The 24,394-nt window shown below is 36.4% G+C and overlaps 1 protein-coding gene across 1 annotated transcript in view; it reads left to right on the top strand.

Moving 5' to 3' along the window:
• IL1RAPL2 (interleukin 1 receptor accessory protein like 2) overlaps positions 1-2,859 on the top strand; it is a 789,386-nt gene extending 786,527 nt beyond the window's left edge. Inside the window, exon 10 of the mRNA XM_037822409.1 lies at positions 1,214-2,859. Coding sequence (XP_037678337.1) covers positions 1,214-1,911 — 698 coding nt within the window. The 3' untranslated portion in view covers positions 1,912-2,859. The remainder of the gene's footprint in view (positions 1-1,213) is intronic.
• Positions 2,860-24,394: the final 21,535 nt, after the last annotated feature.

The following is a 24,394-nucleotide window of genomic DNA, read 5'->3' as shown; positions in this document are numbered from 1 at the left end:
TGTAGAAAGTTTGCTCATTTTCACCTGTGAAAGTTTTCATGCTGCCAATTGGTAGAAATAAAACCCTGGAAAAGAGAGATCATCTGTAAAATATACATCTGTGAAATAAGTTTAAGCTCTTTTCAAATGGCTTGTATCAGGCTGTTTGGTGGCTCCTACACTATGTACTAGACGTGATTCCTTGAAAGCAGTCTGTAACCTTGGGCAGATTTGCAGTGAAAAATGTTACTATGCTTCTGTAAGCACTGCTTCTGCTAGAAGGCATTGTACATTACACAAGGCCTTGTGCTTTGCTTAGTAAAGAGAGCCCTCTCTTGCAGCACCTGTGTCCAAGTCTCCATTTGTTAACACATATGCGTTTCCCTTTTCGGCAGATAAGACTTTGGGAAGCATGATTCCAAAAGGATTATTCCATGGAATAAATAAATTTAGAGTTAATCTGAGTGTTTTCCTATCATGAAAAGGCCATAATGTATTCAACTCACTTTCAGAATTATTCCGTGAATGGGGCCAAGTCTTATTTCTCAGTTGATAGTCTCCCCTCCTTCACTGTTCATTCTACACCATTCCCAGATCCAGCTCCACCCCTCCTCAAACAAAGAGCAGCTGGTTTATATTAAGCTCATGGGCACACACACCACTTGGAGGACCTAGGTTGCAAATACTAAAAAGTTTTCTGAGAAACAAACTGTGATTCTAGAAGAGATTTTCCAGCATCTCTATATCACAATTATCTTTCAAGTACCTGGTGTATTCAGATCCTGTACTTGTTTAGTAGTTGAAAACTTGGGGCAGGGGGGTGTGTGCAAACCAAACCTGTAAATATATTAACTCTGCATTTATTAAAAGCCTCTATTCTTTTCATCAGTCCATTTATTGCTCATTCACACAGACTAGGCATGGAAGCCTGCCTTGAATTAAAATATTAAATAAATAAAAATCACTGAATACACTTTAAGCTCTGAAAAAGTCAGAGTTTATGTTAGCTAATAGAACATTTTATGTAATACTGAGGGGAAATAAAATGACAATTATAAGCAGATGCTTTTTAAAAAAAATTTTTAAGGAAATGGGGTTTCTGAATGTGCAATAAAAGAAAACATGATTGCCTTAGTGAAAGACTGGATATTTACTTATGCTAGAGTGCAAACCTAATGCTTTAAAAACTGGAAATGTCTTTGTTTTACTCTTTCTCTCTTTCTGTGATTTATAGCATACATTGAAGATCTCACAAGATGTGTTGAGCAAAGCAGAAGACTTATTATCGTGCTAACTCCAGACTATATTCTCAGACGGGGATGGAGTATTTTCGAATTGGAAAGCAGACTCCATAACATGCTAGTCAGTGGAGAAATCAAAGTGATTTTGATTGAGTGTACAGAATCAAAAGGGAAGGTGAATTGCCAGGAAGTGGAATCACTAAAGCGCAGCATCAAACTTCTGTCCCTGGTCAAGTGGAAGGGACCCAAAAGCAGCAAATTAAATTCTAAGTTTTGGAAGCACTTAGTATATGAAATGCCCATCAAGAAAAAAGAAATGCTATCTCAGTGCCATGTTCTGGACTCTGCAGAACAAGGACTTTTTGGAGAACTGCAGCCTATACCCTCTATTGCCATGACCAGTACCTCAGCTACTCTGGTGTCACCTCAAGCTGATATCCCTGATTTCCACCATTCAGATTCAATGCAAATGAGGCACTGTTGCAGAGGTTATAAACATGAGATGACAACCACGACCTTGCCAGTACCTTCCTTAGGCAACCAGCACACTTACTGTAACCTGCCTCTGACACTACTTAATGGACAGCTACCCCTTAATAATGCCCTGAAGGATACCCAAGAATTTCATAGGAACAGTTCCCTGCTACCGTTATCATCCAAAGAGCTTAGCTTCACCAGTGATATTTGGTAGCGAAAAATCTGAATTCTTCTGCACAGCTATGTGAGCATACAGAATTTCTGCTGTTCCAAGCATAAACTACATCTAATATCACTGAGGTTCTGAAAAAGTGTTTGAAGATAAAGGCACAGAAATTGCTTTTATACTTAAATATTTTTATTTAAATTTCCAGAATAGTTGGGGGTGGGGGGAGGATCAGCTTTTGTAGTAGGGTACCTTGTTCCAATGCACAATTTTGATTTCTTCCTGAAAAAAAAATCTTGTTTTAGAGTAGGTTTTAATGAACCACATGGACTGGAAAGCTTAATAGGTGAGCTATCTTTCTCATATTTATTAATATTTAAGTATTTATACAGTATTTAAAATAAGGAAAACTTTAAAAATTTAATTGAATTTGAAAATTCTGAACTAAGTTTAAGGGGGAAAGGGAACTTATATAGAGTAACTGAAAAATTAGGAATTATCAGGAAAGCTTTATTGAGGCACCCCAATTGGAAGACTGTTTTTAGGGGAAGATCAGATGAGATAATATGTGATTGAAATGTTTGGAACATCTTCAACTTAATGGACAACTTCTGTAAACTAAATAATCATCTCATAATAACAGCTTTTAGTTTTATTAAGCAAGCACATCTTCTGTAGGCAAATTGGTAGGTAGGTAAACACTGTGCATTTCTTAAGCAAATGAATAGACAGACTGTACAAGCTGTTTTAAGATAATTTTGAACAACCCATATGACTTTTTAGCTAATTTCAAAAGTTTTACAACTATGAAAACACATTTTAAGGTTCACAGTTCATTTTTTTCCTAACAAACTCACATTTGGATTTTTTTTTCCCCAAATGATCTCTTAACCTGCAATAAGCTCTGTGCAAATATGTGAGCATCTTCCTACTTTTGTTAAGCATTGTTGGAGTTTGAATTTAAATACATAACGACTGCAAGTGTCAGCAATAGAAAATAATCAATACAACAGCATTCACAGATGAAGTGCTAAATGCTTCATGTTTACTAGTGGTAGAGCAGCAATTGCAGTGATTCACATCTGAAACATAGTTGTGAACACACTATTCTGTACATATACAGTATCTGCTTGGCCATGTGTACAAGTCTCCTGCAGAAGTAGCTCTTCCTGGTGCTTCTCACTCCCTCACATAGTAAATGTCATTCTATCATACCAGAAAATCCCTGTAGGCATTCTAACATATTGCATATTTGCTGTAAGGAATGTGTCCGTATTCTAGTATTTATTGTGGGTTACTATTTTATGTTCTTCCAGTTATTCAAATTTGGAGAGTAATTAATTGCTCTCCACCTAGATGCCTGTGGGGGTCAAATTGTTACTCAAGAATTCTGGCATTTTGCAAGTGGTTCTTGAATCATGTTTTGGGACAAATATAAACAATGACATGTACTCAGTGTGTAAAAATTAAGAGTTTGCCCAGCACTCGTCATTGTGAAACTCACATGTGCAAGAGAACATTAGATAATGTGTTGATCATGTCTTTCAATAAGTTTTCATTATTGATTCCCTGCGACCAACGATTTTGTTCAAAGTACTTGTTATCTGTTGCTTTTCTATATCCAGCCTTTCACAAAATGCGTTTTACACCAACAATATGTGAAACAAGTAGTGATAAATGTTCATTTCACAGGACAATTAGTTGCTCATTTGAAAAGTCCTGTTCAACACTTGTAATTGTTCATAGATGTATTTTTTTCCTCTGAGAAAGGTGATTTTGCTTCTGTAAAAACTATAGGTATTTCAAAATGGAAATTTATAAATTCTGACCTGTTTTCCAAGTGTTATAAAGTTGTATTTTATCTGGTTGTTCTTTAATGGTATGTGTAATTACTAAGTTAATAATGTGCATGAAGTGAGTGGTATATGTTTAAGTGACCAATTGTAACTTTTACTATTTTGTTTCTCACAGAAGTCTAGATTAATTCAAATAGAATGTTTAGTGGTATTTACAAACTAATAGTTCTGTATTCCGCATGCCAGTTCTGAAAATATAACATGGGTCTCTCTGCTTCCTTTATTTACAATAATTAAACATGGGTAGCAATTTGAGTTGGCTGGCCACAATGTGTCCTTTCACTACTAGTGGGTACTCAGAAACAGAGCATTCACACTTGTGCTGGGGAATTTGACAAGAAACCTTTTCTACCATTTTCAGGAACCAATATGTACACTAACTTTTAAAAATGTATTTCTAGATGACACTTTAAAATTTGATTTTCATCTGGTATTTTTAAAAGATACAGCCCATAAGTGTATAATATATATTTAGTCTAAAAAATGATGTATTCCTCCAATTGTTCACACTATGGGAAAAATTACTTACTTTTTTATGGAAATGGATTTTGGAAATCTAGAAAAATACTGGTATAAGTATCCCCACATATACATAACAAATATATTTAGTTCAGCCATCAAGAATATACATACTATAGAAAATTGAGGTTATTTTAAGGTGAAATATTCTGAAAGTATCATAAGATGAGGCAAATGACAAAATAGTAATATCAATAGATACATAGGAACTGAAAACTGCGTTGAAAACAAACAATGCTCAGGGAGATGTACAACATGTACATGGGTTTAATTTAACAAAATATGAAATCTGGTGGATTGAGCTCCAATCTAAGGAAACTCTGGAAGGTAATTGGATGGTTCCTGAAAAGAAGTAAGTCAATATCTCTCCTTGCCCCCTCCAAGCCTCACTTGAGTAAGAGCCAAATCTGTTCTGCTTTCAATCACTCATACAAAAAATAGATACAAAGACACTTGTGGGCTTCTAGTAAGGCTTGAACCCAAGGTAGCATAATGTGAAAGGTTGATATTTTGTTTGAGGATTGATGACTAAGATTGTGGTTGTAAAAGTAGGAAAAAGAGTGCAATGAGAGGGGGGAACAGAGTTCAGTTACTAAAGAGTTTATAGAGAAATTCAAGAGGACATAAAAATGAGTAGTATCATAAGGATTACTTCTGTAACAAGTTGGAAATTAGTAGGTGTGAGAAGGAAGGAAATTCTGGAAAGAAAGAGAAGGAGGCTGCTTAACACACTTGGTATTTAAAGGGCTTATAAGAGTATGGAACCACTGGTTTAAAGCATTTACTGCCCTGTGGCAGTATATTTTTAAATAAATTGCTTGGTTTGTGACAAGTGTTTTCTAGAAAATTAAGTAATGACCAAGGGAAATATCCTGAAAATTGAATGTAGAAGTCTTTAAACTCCTTGATTTGTTTCCCAAGGTGAGATATTAAATTGATAAAACCATAGTCAAACTAAGACAGAAAGCATTTCCATGGTGACCAGTTAAGACTGAACACTTGCAATCATTGTTGCTCTTTCTTGGGAGAGAATTAATGTTGATAATTGTCTGGCTCCAATTTCTCTATTACTCATGCATTTTTGTTCTAAGATATTTCATAGGAGGGCACAGGGTTTAGTATTAAAGGTCTCTGATGAAAGCATGGGGCTGTTTGATAAGCAATAATAATTTGCTTCAAACTCTGTCACATCGAACTTGCCTTTTCTTTAGAACTGAAATCAGCCACAGGCAATTTGAGAAGGTTAGTCAATACCTCATTTAATTACTGTAACATCAGAACTTGAAAAATCACCTACACTCATCTAAACTTTTCTTCCCAAATGACCACTGCTGTTTGCTTAACCACATTATCTCAAGATGGTACTAAAGTCAATCATGAGTATTTATTTAGTGTTCACCATGTGCTAAACACTGCATAAAGTGTAATAGGAATTTTTTTCAAAAAATTAAAGCCTTGTCCCCAAAAGTTTACAAATCATATGCAAGGAATAAAGGAGTATTTGTAAAACACATCCCAGTTTATGAAAATTAATGTCTATACAGAATAGATAAGTGATGTGGGGTGATTCAGTGCCAATGTGGGAAAGAGATAAATTAGGAATAGAGGGAACAATGGTGAGAAAATGGAATTTCCCAGGTTCAGAGAATAGCATATGTGAAGGTTGAGGGAAGAACAGCGTTATATTTAGCCAATAGCAAGCATACTTGGCTAGCAAGAGCAGAAATCTATCTGAGGACATGATAAGAAATAAGGTTGGAAGAGGTTCTGTAGCATTCATCTGATAGCAGCATGTGGGAAGAACAGGATAGAGAAAGAGACTGGAAGCAAGGAGACAAGCTAGGAAGCTGTTGTAATAGTCCAGGTGTGAGGTGATGAGAGATGGAGCTAGGGTGTGACTTGGATTTTCAGAGAAAAGGCAGATCTGAGGAGGAAGAGGAATATGGGAGAAGAAAAAACAAGAATTAACAAAGACCATGGATCAAGAAAGTCAGTTGAATCAAAGGAATTCCTTTCAAGTGTTTAACCTACCTTCTTAACTGAGCAGCTTGACACTGTAAGGAAAAGAATAGAGCCAACATAACGACAGTTGTATTTGCTACTGGAACAATCACTGAGGTGTTTTGAAATAGTCAGGAAAGGAAAAGTGCTTCTGCAAAACTTGTTTAGGAATAAAGAATTCATGCATTCCATTGGTTATAATTTAAGTTCTCAAAGAGGAAATGATAGAGTTTGAATCTTTAGATCTCATCTTCTAACACTCTTTAAATTCTTCAGCTTACTTTAGAATAAAGAATTCTGATCTTAAAATGAAGTGCTTTAATCAAAGAGAAACAAACTCGAGCAGGCAGAGATTGGGGGTGTTTGACACTAGTTTTAAAATAATGTAGAGAAGCTGAATGAGGTATACAAATAGCAACAAAGGATATTTTTAAGTGTGTTGAAGTGATGAAAGGAGGTGCAGAGTGTGATCCTGTGAAAACGAGAGGAATCAGGTAAGGCTTGAACCCAAGGAACCCAATAACCAATTTTTAAGGAAAAGTGATTAGATGATTACCATCTTTAAGATTATGAAGGAAATTTTATAAGGGAGATTGTATTATTCGAGGAAGATGACTTTTGTTAACCGCAACTAAAATCTCTTCAGCTTAACATAGTAAAAATTTACTGCTTACTCACATTACAGTCTACTGAGGATTGGGCAGGGTTATGGGAAGAGGTCCTGTCCCTACACAGTCATTTAGAGTTAGCCCTTTTCCATTTTGTTGCTCTGTTCTCTTTTAGGTCCAAGAAGTCCTCTCCATTCAGCAAGTAAATTGGTAAAGAGAGAGCACTTGGAGGTTGGCCCAAGTTGACCCATAAAACCGCTCACATTCCAAGCAGGGGCAGGGGAGGGGTTGGAACTGCAGTCTAGCTTTGTGCCCAGAAGGAAAAGGAAATAGGGTTTAATGAACACAGTTCATAAAACATAGAACATAGTTCTCTGATACTTAGATGTTGTGCAATTATTTTAGATAACACCAGAAGATGAAACAGAGAAAATCGTCAAGAAATTTATAGGCAGTACAGCCTTCAACCTCTGAGGCAGAAAACACCACAATTGATGAGTTTCTGAAGATCAGTGACCATCTTATTCCCAGCTACAGTTTAAGTAACCATAACAATGCTGGTCACAGATTAGGTGCTCACATCACATTTGTTAATCAAATGAATAGATTTGAGAACCATCCATAAAATTTCAATCCCTGGAGTCCTTTAAAAATATGAGGGAAGAATCTTTCTTTCCTCCATTTTTTGCCTCATTCAGAGCAATAAAAAAAGAAAGTAAAAAAAAATTTTGGAATAGATTTTTCTCTCTATGTCCTGTCTAGGTTTAGGATTTTAGGATTCTTAATCAATTAGTAGTTGGAGATCAAACTTTCTCAAGCATTTTGCCAAAAAAAAATCATTCTTCTTCAGAACATTCAGACAATTTAGTTCTATGAGGCCACCCAGCAGAGTTCATTGCTCTTAACCACATGGTGCTTTTTCTTAAATATTTATTTTATATGTTGACTTATTGCCCACTAAAACATTGCCTCTCTTTTTTTGCAAAGGGTACTTTCTGTGCCTATAATTATCATGTTGGGTGGAATGATGAATCCAATTAATCTACTGTACTGCGCATAAGGCATGCCACAGTGGCAGTTTTACCAAGAAAATCAGTTTGTAAAATAACAGTTCCTGTCTCCTTTGCTATATGTTCTAGACAACCAATACATTGAGAGTCCCAACATTCTTGACAGAAGAGATGTGGGAAAATGCATAAAAAATAAGGGCTTCATCAAATTTGACCTTGGGCAAGTTACCTAACGATTCTCTGCCTCCATTTCCTCATCTGTTAAGTGGGGATGTTGTTCCTGTACACATAGCATTGTTGTGAACATTATGAACATTATGAGTTAATGTATGTAAAGTGTTCAGAAAAATGTTTGGCACAGAAAGAGCTATATATGTGTTACTGTTATAATTATTGTTTTATACAAAAATACCACTGCTGACTCACCTTCCATGGTAAATGCAGTTTTTACTATACTTTCCAAGTGACATACCTGGCCATTCTGTTTCTTATGTGACTGCCTGTAGGACCAAGGACACCCATTCAAGAAGCTGGCTGAGGCTTGAGGTGAATTCTGTTGTCATGGAATAGATCAGGATTAACTGGTCCATAAAAGGAACAAACCTACAGCAACTTTGACCTTATTTGTAATGTCTTCTGAGCTAGACAAAAAGCAGGACTCTCAAAACATGGATTATTCAGATTTGCTGCTCATGTTGATCAAAGTCCCCAGAGCTTGATATTCTGCTTCACTTTGGCTAGATTTACATAAGACCAAAACCTCTGGATGAGAAGTGAAAAATGAAGATGATGGGAAACATCCAAATGTCTCAAATTTGAATTTGTCATTTTTTATTTTCTTTTAAAAGAAAGAGAAGCCAGAAGACAAAAAGAGATCTGCCATAGTTTTCCTTTCCCATAATCTGTGCAAAATCAAGCTGGTTTTTTGTTATAAAAGTTTCAAATGCCCAAAAGATGATTAGGAAGCTTGTTGATATTATCACTAGATGAGCTGTTTCAAGAGAAGATTTTTTTAACTTAAAGAAGTCACCTGATGAGTAGCATTTGTAAGAGATGGGTGCTTTTAGAGTGAGACAATATCTTGGAAGAGTGGATCATAATGAACTATTTGGGCAAGTGTGGCTGGAATGATACCAACACTAAATGAAAGTTTGCTAAATAAACTCTTCACAAATATTGTTTATTTCCTAAGAAGTCCTGGCTTCTCCTAAATGTGTAAGGAGTTAAATCCAAATGAATACATATAAATCTCTTCTGCTGTTTTTGAGATGAATGTGAATATGTGCTACCTGGAAACCAGTTGAGAGTTGGTTGTAGGCATAAGTAACATAGGCATTTATGGAGTGTGGGATTTAAAGGAAATCAAAATTCATGAGGATGTCCCTGAAATGTCTATCACTAGTGTCTTAAAGAATTTTAAGTAGGTTAAATCCTGCTGTTCCCAGGGAGTTGCAACAATCTGGCCCTATAGTTACACCAATCTCCTCTATCAAGAAGGGAAGTACATTTGCTAGAAAACACATTAATGCAGTTATTGATTCATGCAATCTTAGAACTGGATTGGGCCTTCAAGATCATCTATTGCAATCCTTTAATTTTATTTATGGGAAACAGGCCTGGAAACTAACTGACTTGCTCAAGAGAAAAATATTGTTAACATGGAATACAGAAGTCTACAATTTTAAGACAACTGATTGTAAGTTTTGATAAGGGTATAAAGAGAGAGCGACAGACAGTAGGAGTAGGAGAGGTTCTGGAATTCATGAAGGCACAGGACACATGGAGAATGCTGGTAATATGCTAACGATAGGAATAGGAGTTAGGTGGACATCAAGAAGAGAAGTCATAAGAAGCCCAAAATATGTAAGCTTTACCTATGATTAATTTTGTCAATACTAACATAACAGCAATGCAAATAGCGTCCTCTTACCATTACCCCGTCTTACACAGTGGTTAAAAATCATTGAGTATAAATTTCTTTGAGACCTGGATCAGCTCATTTGACAGATGAAGGAAAAAAGGTCTAAGCTTTCCCTCAAAGACTCAAATAAGGTGTCAAATGACCTAAGCTCAGGTTTTGGGAGTTGGTTTTGATTATCAGGCAGTGTTCAATTGCACAAACACATGGCAAGCAAAAACACCTTCAGATCAGAGTAAATCTTTGGCAATGCATATGGAGAAAACACAAATCAATTGTTCTCAAATGCTTTTAAAGGCATGGTTAAAAATAAATTAGGAAAATATTCAGCACACCAGGGTTTCCCCAAGTTAAAAAAAAAAAAAAGGAGAATTTTTTTTCCTCAGAGTTTCCTGGTCTTCTTGAAAGAACTCTTGCACACAATGAACAGAAGCCTAAATAAAGAGATATCTGTTTTCAAGCATTAGGACAAAAATCCATATAATTGTTCATTGATTACAATTATCACATGATTGCCTTTTTGTCTAAGACAGTAGAAATCTACCTGGGAATAAAAATACATTCATTAAAGAGAAATATGGAATATCAGTATAGAATTCAAGACTAAACCATTGCACCATTCCTGATCATTTATCATTTCAATTTAAAAACAGTAATACTGCCAGTGGAAATGGAAAATATTTTGTCAGCATTTCTCCTTCAGCACGATAGAACCACAAAGCCATAGACCAGGCAGTAAAATTTGTTTAAAAAGCTCAAGATTTCAAGACAAGCCAGATTATTACAGGAGATATATTGTAAACTACTCATCTAATTTATTTTGCACTGATGCCAACTCACATAAAATTAGCTTTATTTGGTTGAAAGATTCCTTTTTTCCTTCCCTTTCCTTTAATGTGAGCAAACCCAGTTCTGAGCCACATTTTGGAAGATGAGGGTCATCGATCTCTTTTCTTGCTTTCCAATTCCAGCCACAACTCATGGATGATTAAATATGGGAAATCCAAAGCTTGACTATATTCCATTATTTGCAACAATTCTTTAAACTTTTTCTCTACTCTCAGTTCATTGGTTTCCTTTAATCTCTAAAAACATGGAATATTAACAGTGGGAAGGATTCCTCTTATTTAAAAGACAAAGAAACTGAGACTCAGAAAGGTTAACTGACTTATCCAAAGTCAGATAACTAATTAGTGACAGAGCTAAAGTTATAATCCAGGATTTCGGATTGACTGTACTCCTTCTACTATTCTACTAAGTCTTGCAACTATTCGTAAAACAGATTCTTTTTTTAAAAATTCAGTTTTATTGAGATATATTCACATACCATACAATGATCCATGGTGTAGAATCAACTGTTCACAGTACCATCATATAGTTGTGCCTTCATCACCCCAATCCATTTTGAACATTTTCTTTACACCATAAAGAATAAAAATAAGAATAAAAAACAAAAGTAAAAACAAACAACCGAATCATACCCCCCATCCCACCCCAATCTTCATTTAGTCCCTGTCCCCATTTTTCTACTCACCCATCCATACACTGGATAAAGGGAGTGTGATCCCCAAGGTTTTCACCATCACACTGTCACCCCTTGTAAGCTACATAGTTATACAATCATCTGCAAGAGTCAAGGCCACTGGGTTGCCATTGGATAGTTTTAGGCATTTACTTCTAGCTATTCCAATTCACTAAAGCTTAGAAAGGGATATTTATATAATGCATAACAGTGCCCACCAGAGTGACCTCTCACCTCCATTTGAAATCTCGCAGCCATTGAACCTTTATTTTGTTTCATTCCACCTCCCCCTTTTGGTCAAAAATATGTTCTCAATCCCACAATGCTGGGTTCATACTCATCCCCGGGAGTCATATCCTGCATTGCCAGGGAGATTTGCACCCCTGGGAGTCAGGTCCCACATAGTGGGGAGGGCAGTGAGCTCACCTGCAGAGTTGGCCTAGCTACAGAGAGAGGGCCACATCTGAGCAACACAGAGGCACTCGGCGGGAGACTCTTAGGCACAATTATAAGCAGGTTTAGCCTCTCCTTGGAGCAACCAGCTTCATGGGGGCAAGCCCCAAGACAGAGGGCTCAGCACATCAAGCCGTCAGTCCCCAATGTTTGTGAGACCACCACCAGCAACCCAAGTGAGGAAGTCCAACACTTCCACATTTTCCACCAGCTCCTCAGAGGAGACCTGAATATATATTTTTATTCTCTGTCTGAATTACTCTGGGATGTGTTGCTATTTCACACTAACCTGTGCATACCTACAAGATCTCACTTCCTGTTCAAAGTTCCATGTAATTGTGATGTTTGAAGAAGCTGATTGTACAAGTTAAATTGTTTAGTATGCTACAGAAAATATAGATCCTGCTCCAGATAGCCATCTCTTCCCTTGGTCTCCCATGGAATTTGAAGTTTTAAAATGCAGTCAGTATTGTCCTTCACCCTTTGGGCTGATTTGCCTTAGTACTAACCATATCTGCTTCATTCATATCTCTAATTGAAGTCTGGACTCTTTTTCAGCTTTTTTTAACAGTTGCTGTATGTTCTAATACTGACATTCATGTCTACCAAGCTCTAGCTCTGAGTTTCAGGTGTCACACAGATACCCAAAGTTCCAGAGACCATTCAGGTCATCCACAAAGGGATCAGCATCTCAGAATCTGGAAATAGCCATTACAATTCAGGAATAGATGTGACTGCTGTAAGAGCTTACAATCTAGAGACCTTCACAATAAGCATTCCCCTGATAAGCTGTGTCCTAAGATTCAATTCTGAGTTTACACATTGTAGTTAGTCCATATTGGTGAGGCATTTTAGTGTTTGCTTTTGTTTCTGGTGTACTTCACTCAAATTGCTGTCTACAGGATGCATTCATCTTGTTACATGTCTCACAGCTTCACTCCTTTTTGCAGTGTAAACCAGATTCTTAAGGCATTCATCCATTCATCTACATTTTTAGGTGGAAGGCTGCCAATGCCTTGCAAATTCGCAAAACTGTATATACTTTCAAACATCTTTATGTCACACATTCTTCTGTGAGAACCTAAAACATTTAACCATATATACTACATACACAAAAGGACTGGAATCAAATGTGAAACTTCCTCCTCCATTACCACCACAACCACATGTAGGGGAGGTAATATATTAGTCTGGACTATGGGAGCTTTACTCACCCTTAAATTTGATCTTCCTAGCCAAAGCACACTAGTAATTTTCTAGATACTGCAAGATATTATTTGGATTCTACTATTTTGATTGGGATGAGTTTTTGGATGTGAGAGGGACTATGGTGTTAAGAGTACAAACTATGGCATCAGATCACCAAGATTCAAATTACAGATTTGAATTTGCTTTGGAAATGTTACTTAAACACTCAGTGCCTCAGTTTTCTCAGCTGTAAAATAGGGATGAGCAGAATGATAATAACAATAGTTCTCACATTATAGGATTGTTGGGAAGATTAAATGAGTATGTAAAGTGCTTTGAAGAAAGTTTAGCATATATTAAGTGTTGTAAAAGTTTTAGCTGTTACTTGTGTTTACCTCTCCGCTGCATAAGAATAAAAAAGATAGCACAGTAAATTAAGGCCCAACATTGAGCTTTACAAGGGACTGTTTTAAAAGATTTTAACCATTAAATATATAGAAGGAAAGGCATTGCTAATTAGTAATCATGTCTATAGGTTAGAGCTTGTTGAGCAGGTCCTTTACTTGCAAACATCAATATCGTCTTTATTCCAGTTTACTATTTTTATTTCAAATAGCATTTTTTTTCAAATTAGAATGCAATTTAGGCTTTTCACTAATTCATTAAACAGATACTCCAACTACTCTGAATTAGTAAATTGTGACTGTACCTCAATACTCTCCTCTCCTCCAAAATAATAACAAGCCTACATATTTTTTAGAAAAAAATGCAGATTTTCAACTTGCCAAATTCCCTGAATTTTCCACTCACCAAAACCTTAACAGGTTTGAAAGGACAAAATAAGAGGGAGCACACCAGGTCAACAAGCCATTGCATAGTTGTGGTTTGTAGGCAATCACAAGCTGAAATAAGTCAATAGTGTGATATAACTGCTCAGAAAGCAAATGCAGTGTTGGAATACAAGTAGAGTACCCAGTTCAAGGGAGGAACTCGGAATTAGTCAGACCACATTTGGAAGGCTGTGTTCATTTCTGGACACCCACATTCTAATAGGAATTTTTCCAGTCTAGAGAGATTTCAGAAAAAGATGGTCCAGATGGTAAAGTTTCTGAAATCATGCCATGGAAGGGATGAATGAAGGAACTTGAAGGGATTTTCCTGAAGAAGAGAAGATTTAGCCAAAACGTGACATAGAAACAAAATTAGACATATTCAGTGTAGCCCCAGAGGGAGAACCAGGATAATGAGTATGTCCTAGTTTGCTAATGCTGCAGAATGCAAAACACCAGAGATGGATAAGCGTTTATAAAATGGGGGTTTATTTCACTACACAGTTACAGTCTTAAGGCCACAAAACGTCCAAGGTAACACATCAGTAATCGGGTACCTTCACTGGAGATGGCCAATGGCGTCCGGAAAACCTCTCTTAGCTGGGAAGGCACATGGCTGGCGTCTGCTCCAAAGTTCTGGTTTCAAAATGGCTTTCTCCCAGGACATTCCTCTCTAGCAAGCTTGCTCTTCTTCAAAACATCACTCACAGCTGCACTCCGTTTCCTCTCCTTGAGCCAGCTCATTTATATGGCTCCACTGATCAAGGCCCACCCCGAATGGGTGGGGCCATGCCTCCACAGAAATATCCCATCAGTTATCCTCCACAGTTGGGTGGGGCGCATCTCCATGCAAACAACCTAATTCAAACTTTCCAACTTAATCCCCACTATTATGTCTGCCCCACAAGATTGCATCAAAGAATATGGCTTTTTCTGGGGGACATAATACATTCAAACCGGCACAGAGTAGAAATCATGAGGAGGCAAATTTAGGCTCAGTATCAGAATGCTCCTTCTAAGGGTATAAACAATCCATAAATAAAATGGACTACCTTACAAAACAGTAAACTCTGTCACTGCAAATTATCTGAGACTGGAAAATGGAGAAAGGATTTCTAATTTTAGTATGAGTTTGAAATAGGGGATATCTAAGAATATTTCCATCTCTGATATGATTGTAGCTCTGTGACTATATGCTTAGACTGCTTAAATAGCCATCTAACTGGTATGCCTTTTATTCTACCCTGTATACCACTGTCAGACTAATCTTTCTACTTGGCTTTTGTTAGCCGTGTCTCTCTCTCTCTCTCTCTCTCTCTCTCTCTCTCTCTCTCTCATCTTTCTTACATACACACATATAAAACAGCTGAGACTTATATGGAGTTCAGGTGTGCCAAGCACTGTTCTAAGAACTATGTGTATATACATACAATAAACCACAAACCACACACTTTAAATATGCATTGAATCCAAACTTCTGTCTTGAATTTTGTACTTCTATCTGAACTCTTCCCTCTTGAAAACATCATTTCTTCCTCTTCTCCAAAACATTCTCCACTACTAAAGCCATCATATTAATGGCAAACTCATTGCCCCATATCTTTGTATTACTGTATTTCTTAAAATTCTCCCAGTCCTTCCATCCACAAAGCTAAATGCTGCTCATCCTTCCAGGCCAAGTTCTGGTCCATATTTTACCTGATGCTTTGACTACTACAGCCCACTTTGTCTCTTGTTTCTCTGCATTTGTAAACATAGAACTATCTTATTTCAATCTCTAAATTTATCTGATCCACAGTTTTCCAAATAAAGAAACTACATTGACCCTAAATAAAGTGACTTGATCAAGTCAACTTAGCTTGTTAGTAGCAGAGCCAGAGAGTGAACTCACGCCTTTCTGTTCTTGTTCTGGGTGCTTTAGCAAATACTTGTTTTATATCTGCTCATTTCACCTTTTCAGATGGATTCTAAGCTCATTGAGAATAAGTACTGCTACATTTTAACTATTTTTCTTTTTACCTCCAGAGAACTTTCCACCTTTTTAAGCACATAGGTGCCACTCAGTTAGATCTTGTTAATTGACTGACTCAGAAAATTTTATAGAGCACCCTCTCTGCCAGTCACTGCTTTAGTCACTGTGATACTTCAGTGAACAAACTGACACAAATATATGTCCCAATGTAGCTTAAATTTTAGTTCATGATGAATAAACTCTTTTAAGATGAAATAAAGAGAGAAATCTATTAAAGAAGGAATAGTTTAAAGAACAGTTTATCTGACTTGCCCTTCTGTAAAACTTCCTTGCACACCACCAAACTGACTTGAACTAAACAACACTGACTTCATCATGTGGAACAATTTTGAAAACTAGATTCCCTTCCCTGGGTTTAGCATACCCTTTAGAAGTAAGTCCTGGAAGCTTCCACTCTTGTCCAGTCTAACTGGATCCAAACCGAATTGACCACCACTAAGGACAGAATGATTGAGTTTGGCTGTCCAAAGCCACACCTGTCCAATGAAACCTGTTATTTGGCTTTATACCTTTAAGTAAAAATATAACCATTCCATCTGTAAGAGTTAGTGATATTATTTTAGGCTACTAAAGGCCAGAAACAGCTGCTCAACACAAACATTGAAATCAACCAGTAGATGTTCATTATCTATTATATGCTAAGCATTATACTAGATATGCAGGAGAATCCAAAGTATAAGTCATGGCCCTTGCTTTCAGTAATGCTAGACAAAGAATAAATGTAAGAAATATGGTAGGGAAGCAGAAACTCTGTCAAGCTTAGTTAAATGGTTGTAAACACAAGAATACCAAGTATGAAATATAAGCACTTCATATGCATTACCATTACTAAACCAAATAAAGCAGGGAACGGGGTTGAAGAAGGGGATGACATAAGGGCAGAAATGAGAGCTCCAAACTGACTAACTGAAAATGAACAAATTCTGATGTGCTTCAAAGGATAAAACTCTATTTCTGAGAGAGTACTTTAAGAAGTTGAAGGAGCTATGTTTCTCCTCACTCTTCACTTCCCCCACAGACCAATGCAGACTACAGAATGTGAGTCCACAAACCGCCACATCTCCAGTCTTTACCTTGTGAGGAGGCCAAAAATGTTTAGCTATGTCAGTGGATCCAGTGGCCAAACCTCATATTTTTATGCATAAATAATTGAGAGTATGTGTAACACTCTGTCCTCAGGGTTTTCAGGGACTGGGAGGATGTAAATCATCTTAGAGTGCTGAATAAATGCAGATTATTGATAAAGAAATGTACACAGGTTTGCATATATAAATTCACAAATATTAGTATGCTGGAACATTTTCTCCAGCAACCTACAAATAACAACTGGACCTGAAATATTTGAAAAAGATTTATAACAGTAAAAAAGTAACAGTTCCTGTGCTGTTTCTCCATTAGGAGCTACAACTGACAATTTTTGTGTGACTTCTAACAACTCTACCAGTGGTCTGTAAATTCCAGAACCTTGAATGAAGAGACTTAATATCAAGCTGTGAGGGATAAATCCAAAACTAGTTTTTACTATCTTTAATGTTCTAGTCCCAGAGAACTCTCCAAAGAAAGAGAAAGATGCTATGGGGAGTAAACTTTTTGATTCAGAGACCCTTATTTTATTCTCTGAAGAGTTCTCATGAAGCAAGTTTGTACAGGTTTCTATGGAATGATGGTTCTGAACTTATTTTTGCCTCATGGACCACTTTGAGAATCTGGTGAATGTTATGGGCCTTTCCTTCAGAAAAAAATGCACACATAAACAAATGCACATAATTTACTCACAATTTGAGGAAGTTCAAGTATCTCCAGAAACTCTTCTATTGATACTATTAAGGACCAATGGTTCCCAAATTAAGAGTACCTTCTCTAGAATTTGAAAACTGAACATGTGATCACCTAGGAAGAAGGAAGATATGAGATATAACAATGCTTTCAAGTGACACAAAAACGCAAAAAAGTGAGCAATCCAGAATTATAGCTGTAATAGCCCCCTCCCAAGAACAAATCAAAGAAAGATAATGTGAATAATTGTCACAAAACTGTGAGCCTTTAACTCTGCAAAATTAGAGCAAAATATGTTTAAAGATATTCTTTCAGAATGTAGAAACTGTGACCCTTGGCTGCTATCAACTTTTTTTCTATTTTTCCTGCCAAACACATGTTATGAAAGAATATCTCCAAGTATTCCATCTACCCTGAGGGTTAAAAACATGTACAGGATGAACTGGCAGAATGCTGAGATTGGCAGATTCATCTGCTTGCTAAAGCTTCTAAAGACCTTCAAGGACTCTAGGGATGAGGGAGTTGTCTTTTCTGGAGAAAATTAGGTCACAAAATGAGTGTCCAAGTCTTCAGAACAATTGAGCCATGGCAGCAGACACAACTAGAAAAAGTTCTTTAGTGTAGATCCCATGATCTCAGAATGCTGTATTTTACATTAAGAACATCTACAGGATGTACTCTTGCCAGCACAAATGATCAGGAACCTTTCTCAAATGGAGAAGCTGGCAACAAAACAGCAGAGACATCGTATCTTGAAAGATGGTAAGTGATTCAGGCTTTGAGACAGGATTCCTTGGGGCTAAAATTCTCAAAAAAGAATTCTATGGCAGCCAAAATCACCCTCAGATAACACCAGATTTCCAAGTATCTTTTTCATTATTTTCCTGTCTCCAAGAAAACCAAAATCATGCCATTTTGTTTTTGTATAATTAAGTGTCTCAAAAAACTTTACTGAGTTCCTCTTGTATACTCTGCATTTTTCTACAAGCCCAAGATAGCAAAATGGACATTGTTCCTATTCTTAAGGAGCTCACAGTCCAGTGGGGAAAATAAGCATGCAAGCATATAATTATAATTAAATTTTCTAAATGCATTAATAGAAGTATAAACAAGATACTAAATAGAACAGAGGAAGGAGAAAATAAGTCTGCTTGAGGAGGTGACACTTGGACTTGGAGCTTTAAAAAGGAGTAGATGGTTGCTAGGTGACTAAGGGGAAGAAGGGCATTACAAGTAAAAAGGGCAAAAACACAAAGGGATCAAGAAATGAAATAACAATTATGTCTGGGGAAGTAAAAATAAGATATTGTTCTTAAGCATAACATGTGACAAGCTAAACAGAAGAAAGTTAGTGCTTCAATTAGACACACTGATTTCCAATGGCCACTTCTATGACACACAAGAGAGTTATAATTAAAGATTAAGTTGACCTAGATGAACAGAAAACCCAAAGTAGGTGATCCCGAGTAGTATTATTCATAATAATCTTAGGACTCCAGATTTCCCTTTAACTTGTTGTTCTATTTTGTGGGAATTTTATTTCTAAGATCACCTCATGGTTCAAGATGGCTGCTGGAGTTTCAGCCATTTTATCCTTATTCCAGCTAACAAGAAGAAGTGGCAGAGAAAGGAACACTTTCTTTAAGGAGACTTCCTGTAAGTCACACATTCTACTCCTACATTTGTCCCTATATTCATTACCAATTGTTGCATAACAAATTACTCCAAAATTTAGCAGCATAAAACAACTTGCAGTTTTGTGGATCAGGAATCTGGGCACAGCTTAGCTGCATCCTCTGTCTTGGTCTCTTACAATGCTGCAATAAAGAGGTTGTCTTTGGTATCACCTGAAGGCTCGACTGGGGACCAGATATGCTTCCAAGCTTACTCACATGGCAGTTGACACAATTCAGTTCTTTGTTGGCAGGTGGCTAAGGTCTGTTTTTAGTTCCTTGCCAGTTCCTTGCCTCTTCAACATGATCCCACTGGTCAGAAATTAGTCATATGGCCACATCCAGCTGCAAAAGAGCCTTGCAAATGAACTCTTTGTTCCAGTTCACCATGTGAAAAATTAATGTTTCTGTTACTGAGGAAGGATAGTACAGAAGAGAACTTCCTGGATTCTGCCACGGGTATTTTATACATTTTATCTTACAGAACCTCATAATCACCCTGTAAGTTAAACAGTATTATCCCCATTATACAGATGAGGACTTTAAAGCTCAGTTTCTGGTAAGTAACATTTCCAGAGTTACAAAATCAATTAGGTTTGGTGGAGAGAAGAAAGGAAATAATAGATGGAACAACCCAGCCGTAAATCACCCTAATCTTCAGAGCTGTATGAGGACATGTACCTCCTGCTTTCCATTATTTTAAGAAGAATGAAACTTCCACAGAGATGAATGTAGAATCTTGCTCATAGTCAGCCATTATTAAACATTGTTACTTTAGCATATTATTGTGATATAACCTAGCCAATAAGAACTGATATACCAAGGAGACACTACAAGCTACAAAACTACTGGGATAAAACCAGCTGGACTGTAAATTCCTTGAGGGTATACTACTCATTTTTTTTATTCCCAAAAATACAGTGATGGTAGCCACCTCCAATTTCTTGGGGTGTGATGGGCTTTATTTTTTTTAAGCTGGTCAAGAAATGTTAATGAATACATTGATGATTTTTTTAGATAAATAGGAAATATATGTCTAAGAGTGAAATAACTGTGACCTTGATTATCTAATGGCTGCTCCAATAGGCTCAGCTGAGTTGACACCCTGGTATGAGAAAATAAAATGATCTAAATTTGTGATTCCTGTTTTATATAACATTGGAGATAATTTCATAATTTGAAATTGGTTTGCACAAAAAGTGTAGTTCTCCATCTCTAGTGAGCTCAGAGTCCCAGATCCTTATCTCAACCATCTAACCCCTTACCATCTAGACCCTTAAGTAAAAGAGTAAAAGATATGGGTAAAAGATCATATCTAGTGATAAAATATGTGAAAAATGGAAATAACTCACTCATGTTCAAGTCCATTATCAGCCTGAAATATGTCTATTGTACCCAATGAGTATTGGCTGGGCCAAAAATGATTTCTCAGGTCTGATTAAACTTAACAGGATTCATTTTAAGAAATAAAGGTCTCTTTGAATTCCTTGGGATATATTGAAGGGGGAAAATTCAGAAGCACCCAGGATCAATTTGTCTATATACTCTTGTAGGTTGAATTCATCACCTCCATTTAGCTGCTTTGCAGAAGCCCTCAAATTTATGATTAAAATCTGGATGGATCTGTAAATCACAAATATTTATAAGTGACACAGAAATATGTTTATAACTGGGGCAGAAATGTAGGAAGACTCAGCTTTAGCTATAACTTCTATGATATATTCTTCACCTTTTGCACCACTTCTCAACCAACATCAGTAATAAAACCATGTCTGTAATAGAATGTTGATATGTCCTTAGTTCTGGCAAAGCATCTGTGAGTGTCATAAAAGACAAAGGAAATCCTGAGTATATGGTGTACTCAGAAAATAATGCCTAGTTTCAAAGGCAAGGATATCGCAGAGACATGAAACCTCATTTGTGAATTATAATAACAGATGAGGTTGATATCTGTAAATTTTTGTGCCTATCAAGCATTCTAAGAAAAACTTTGGAAATTAATTCTTATGTTAATGTCCATGTAGGGAAACCACCAGGCCCTGTTGTAACTAAGACCTACTTTGTTAGGAAGTGGTCTATCAACCCTGTTTAAATGTACTGAAATAACAAGGACAATTCAAAGTCAACACAAATGTCAACAAACTGAGAAAAGGTTATCAGAAGTGTGAATGCATTTCCTTGGAAAGTTTACATGGGTGGATAGCTGTTCCCAGAACTTTCTATTCTTTGGGAAAAGTACCTCTCCCAGCTAGCACTCCATGTTTCAACTTGCTTTTTCCCCTCTCTTTTTGATCACTTGCTCTCATTTCTTAACCATCTTTAAAAATGTTACCCAAGAAACTTGGGAAGGAACCACCTTGTCCTTAAAGGTGAGTAATTGGAAACTGCAATGTAATCCTGACTATTTTAAGTTCTATTGATTGGCTAAAAGACATTAACTTTGAGCAGCGATTGTTAAATCTTCTGTAGCTTTTCACTTCAGTGACTTAAAAGCATAGCAGACAGATAGTATGTCCTTTGTTCAGAAAAAAAGAGAAAATTAATTAAATTTACTATTAGTATTTAAATATTTTTAAAAATTTCCAAAGGGTAGTTTTGTTTTTAAGCAGATTAAATAATTTTCTTAGGCTTTTTCTGAGGGTCTTAACCTATCAGCAAACAAGTTCCAGCCTCAACTCTCTATACGAAGTTAGAAACCATTTTGGGAGAAGAGGAATTTAACACATTTTTAAATGACCTTCAAGAGAGAAATGATATGACTCTTTAAAAAAAAGGAAGAAAAAGAAAGAGAAGACTTCCAACATAGTTTGCAAAGTGAGGGAAAAAAAGGGAAACACCAAACCAATGTCAAATAAGAACAAACCATAATATGGAAATGATCAGGATAGGCAATGTTTAATGCAATATGCTGCAATGCAAACAGGGTTAGGCCACTTGGGTATGCTTTGAATTGGGATCAGTTGGCAAAATTATTGAGTTTATCCAAACCTGCATTCCTAGTTTGCTCTCCAATCTCCAAAAATATTCAAAATATTTCCCTCCCCCATTTCTTCCTATTAAAACTTTTCTATTGTATGCCCCATTCCTTTAGTAGCCTGTTTTCTTCTAGATATAATCTGATAAACTCATTTAAGCTAATGAATTAAAGGTTCAGGATGATTTATTACCTGCAAGGGAAACACACATTTTAGCACAGGACTACAACAAAGACTTAATCCAAGGGAATAAAAGATTCTCTAATGGTGGGAATATGGGGCACTGGTGCAGTCTGATTAGAGCGAGCCTTAGCACAGGACTACAACAAAGACTTAATCCAAGGGAATAAAAGATTCTCTAATGGTGGGAATATGGGGCACTGGTGCAGTCTGATTAGAGCGAGCCATTGGGGACAGGGAGCAAGTTCAGCACCTTTCAGTTTACACCATGGAAGCCTACATACAATGGTATATCTGCCATAAATGTACAAATTTCTCAGAAACAGGGCCATTTTTGAGGTTGATAAGCCATACAATGAAGCAATAAAACACAATGGGGTTACAGAGACTGAGTTGGGCAAAACTTATGGTTTCCCTACTAATCAGAGCATTAGAGAGAAGAAAGCAGTGGGGAGAGAGACAAAGTATCTGCCAATAACACACATATCCTACCTCTTGTCTCCAACACCCCAACCTAAGCAACACAATGTTTTTTAATTAGAGAAGTTGCAGTTTTAAAAAACAATCATGCATAAAATATAGAATTTCCATATACCACCTTATTAATAACACCATGGTGTGGTAATTTGTTACAATTGATGAAAGCACATTTTTATATTTGTACTACAAACTACATTCCATGGATTAACTTAGGGTTCACTGTCGCACAATTCAATGGATTTTTTTTCCTAAGCAACACACGTTTTGGCACATGTAGAAGAAGGAGAGCAAAAGGAGTATCTGAGAGGAGGGAACTATGAGTGAGCAGCTTCGTGATCAGAGACCAGACTTAATGCCACCAAACCAATTATGGGAGCAATGTTCTTTCTGCTCTACTCCTCTCACCCTACATATACCCAAGTCCTTTCAAATACTGATTTCCCTATCATTGAGAATAACCAAATAAAAAAAAAAACAACTATGGCATGATTTTCTAGTTTAAAAAAATACAGCAATAATAGTGACAATGTTTTTTCATAAGAAGGCCAAGATACTGAATCAAAGATGAATCAATCAGGGAGCAGTGAGAATTAAGGGAACTCCTTTCCTCAAGAAGAGCAGGTGTTAATCAGAATTTAGCAAATACATGCTATTCATTTACATAAAGCTATTCATCTCTAAAATGGGTGACCCCCATGACAACTTATACAGAGATAAGCCTCTAATTTCACTTTGCAACACCAACTACCTAAACATGTGTAGATACCTAGGTATGAAGGGGTTTCAGAGGTTGCTTCAAATATTACACTGCTGCTATTAGCCAAGTGACCAAATAGTTCATATAGGAAGTGACCCTGGCAGCAAGACAAAAGAAAGTAAATAAAAATGGATACAAATTTCAATCTAATCTAATGTGATATAAATCAAGTTGAAAATGAAAACAGAATTGAGTAAACTTTTTCCCAAAAGGAAACACTTAGACATCATGATGACATATTCCAAATACATATTAGAGAAAAAAATATAATTAGAACATATTTCCTTTTCACTGCAACTTAGTTTATCCTGATCTAGAAGAATACATACATTGCTTGATAATACATTGAGACCTTCAATGACAGTGAAAGTTGACAATATGAAAAATAGAAAACAAACATTTATATATTAAAGCAAAACTGCATTAAATGGACCTTAAAGTACTTTCTTTTCCCTTTAGAAATCAACAAAATACAGTATTTTTGTTGATGAATTTGGCACAGTAGTTTGATTTGAAGACACATATGTATTAGCCTAAAGCAAAAATGCTTTCATTAGTTGTGATCCTTTGCATAGTTGAAATTGAATTACAAATCAATGAAAAATAGGATTTGAATCTGATGGCATAGACCAAAGGAAACCAACCCTAGACCACTAATCAAATGAAGGAGGAACTTATGTGGAAGAAGCCAGACACCAAAGAGTATATTCAATAGGGTTCTATTTGTTTGAAGTTCAAGAACAGGCAAAGCTA

Source organism: Choloepus didactylus, chromosome X, assembly GCF_015220235.1.
Source record: "Choloepus didactylus isolate mChoDid1 chromosome X, mChoDid1.pri, whole genome shotgun sequence".
Taxonomy (NCBI): Eukaryota; Metazoa; Chordata; class Mammalia; order Pilosa; family Megalonychidae; genus Choloepus; species Choloepus didactylus.
This window is presented reverse-complemented; position numbering and strand designations above follow the sequence as displayed.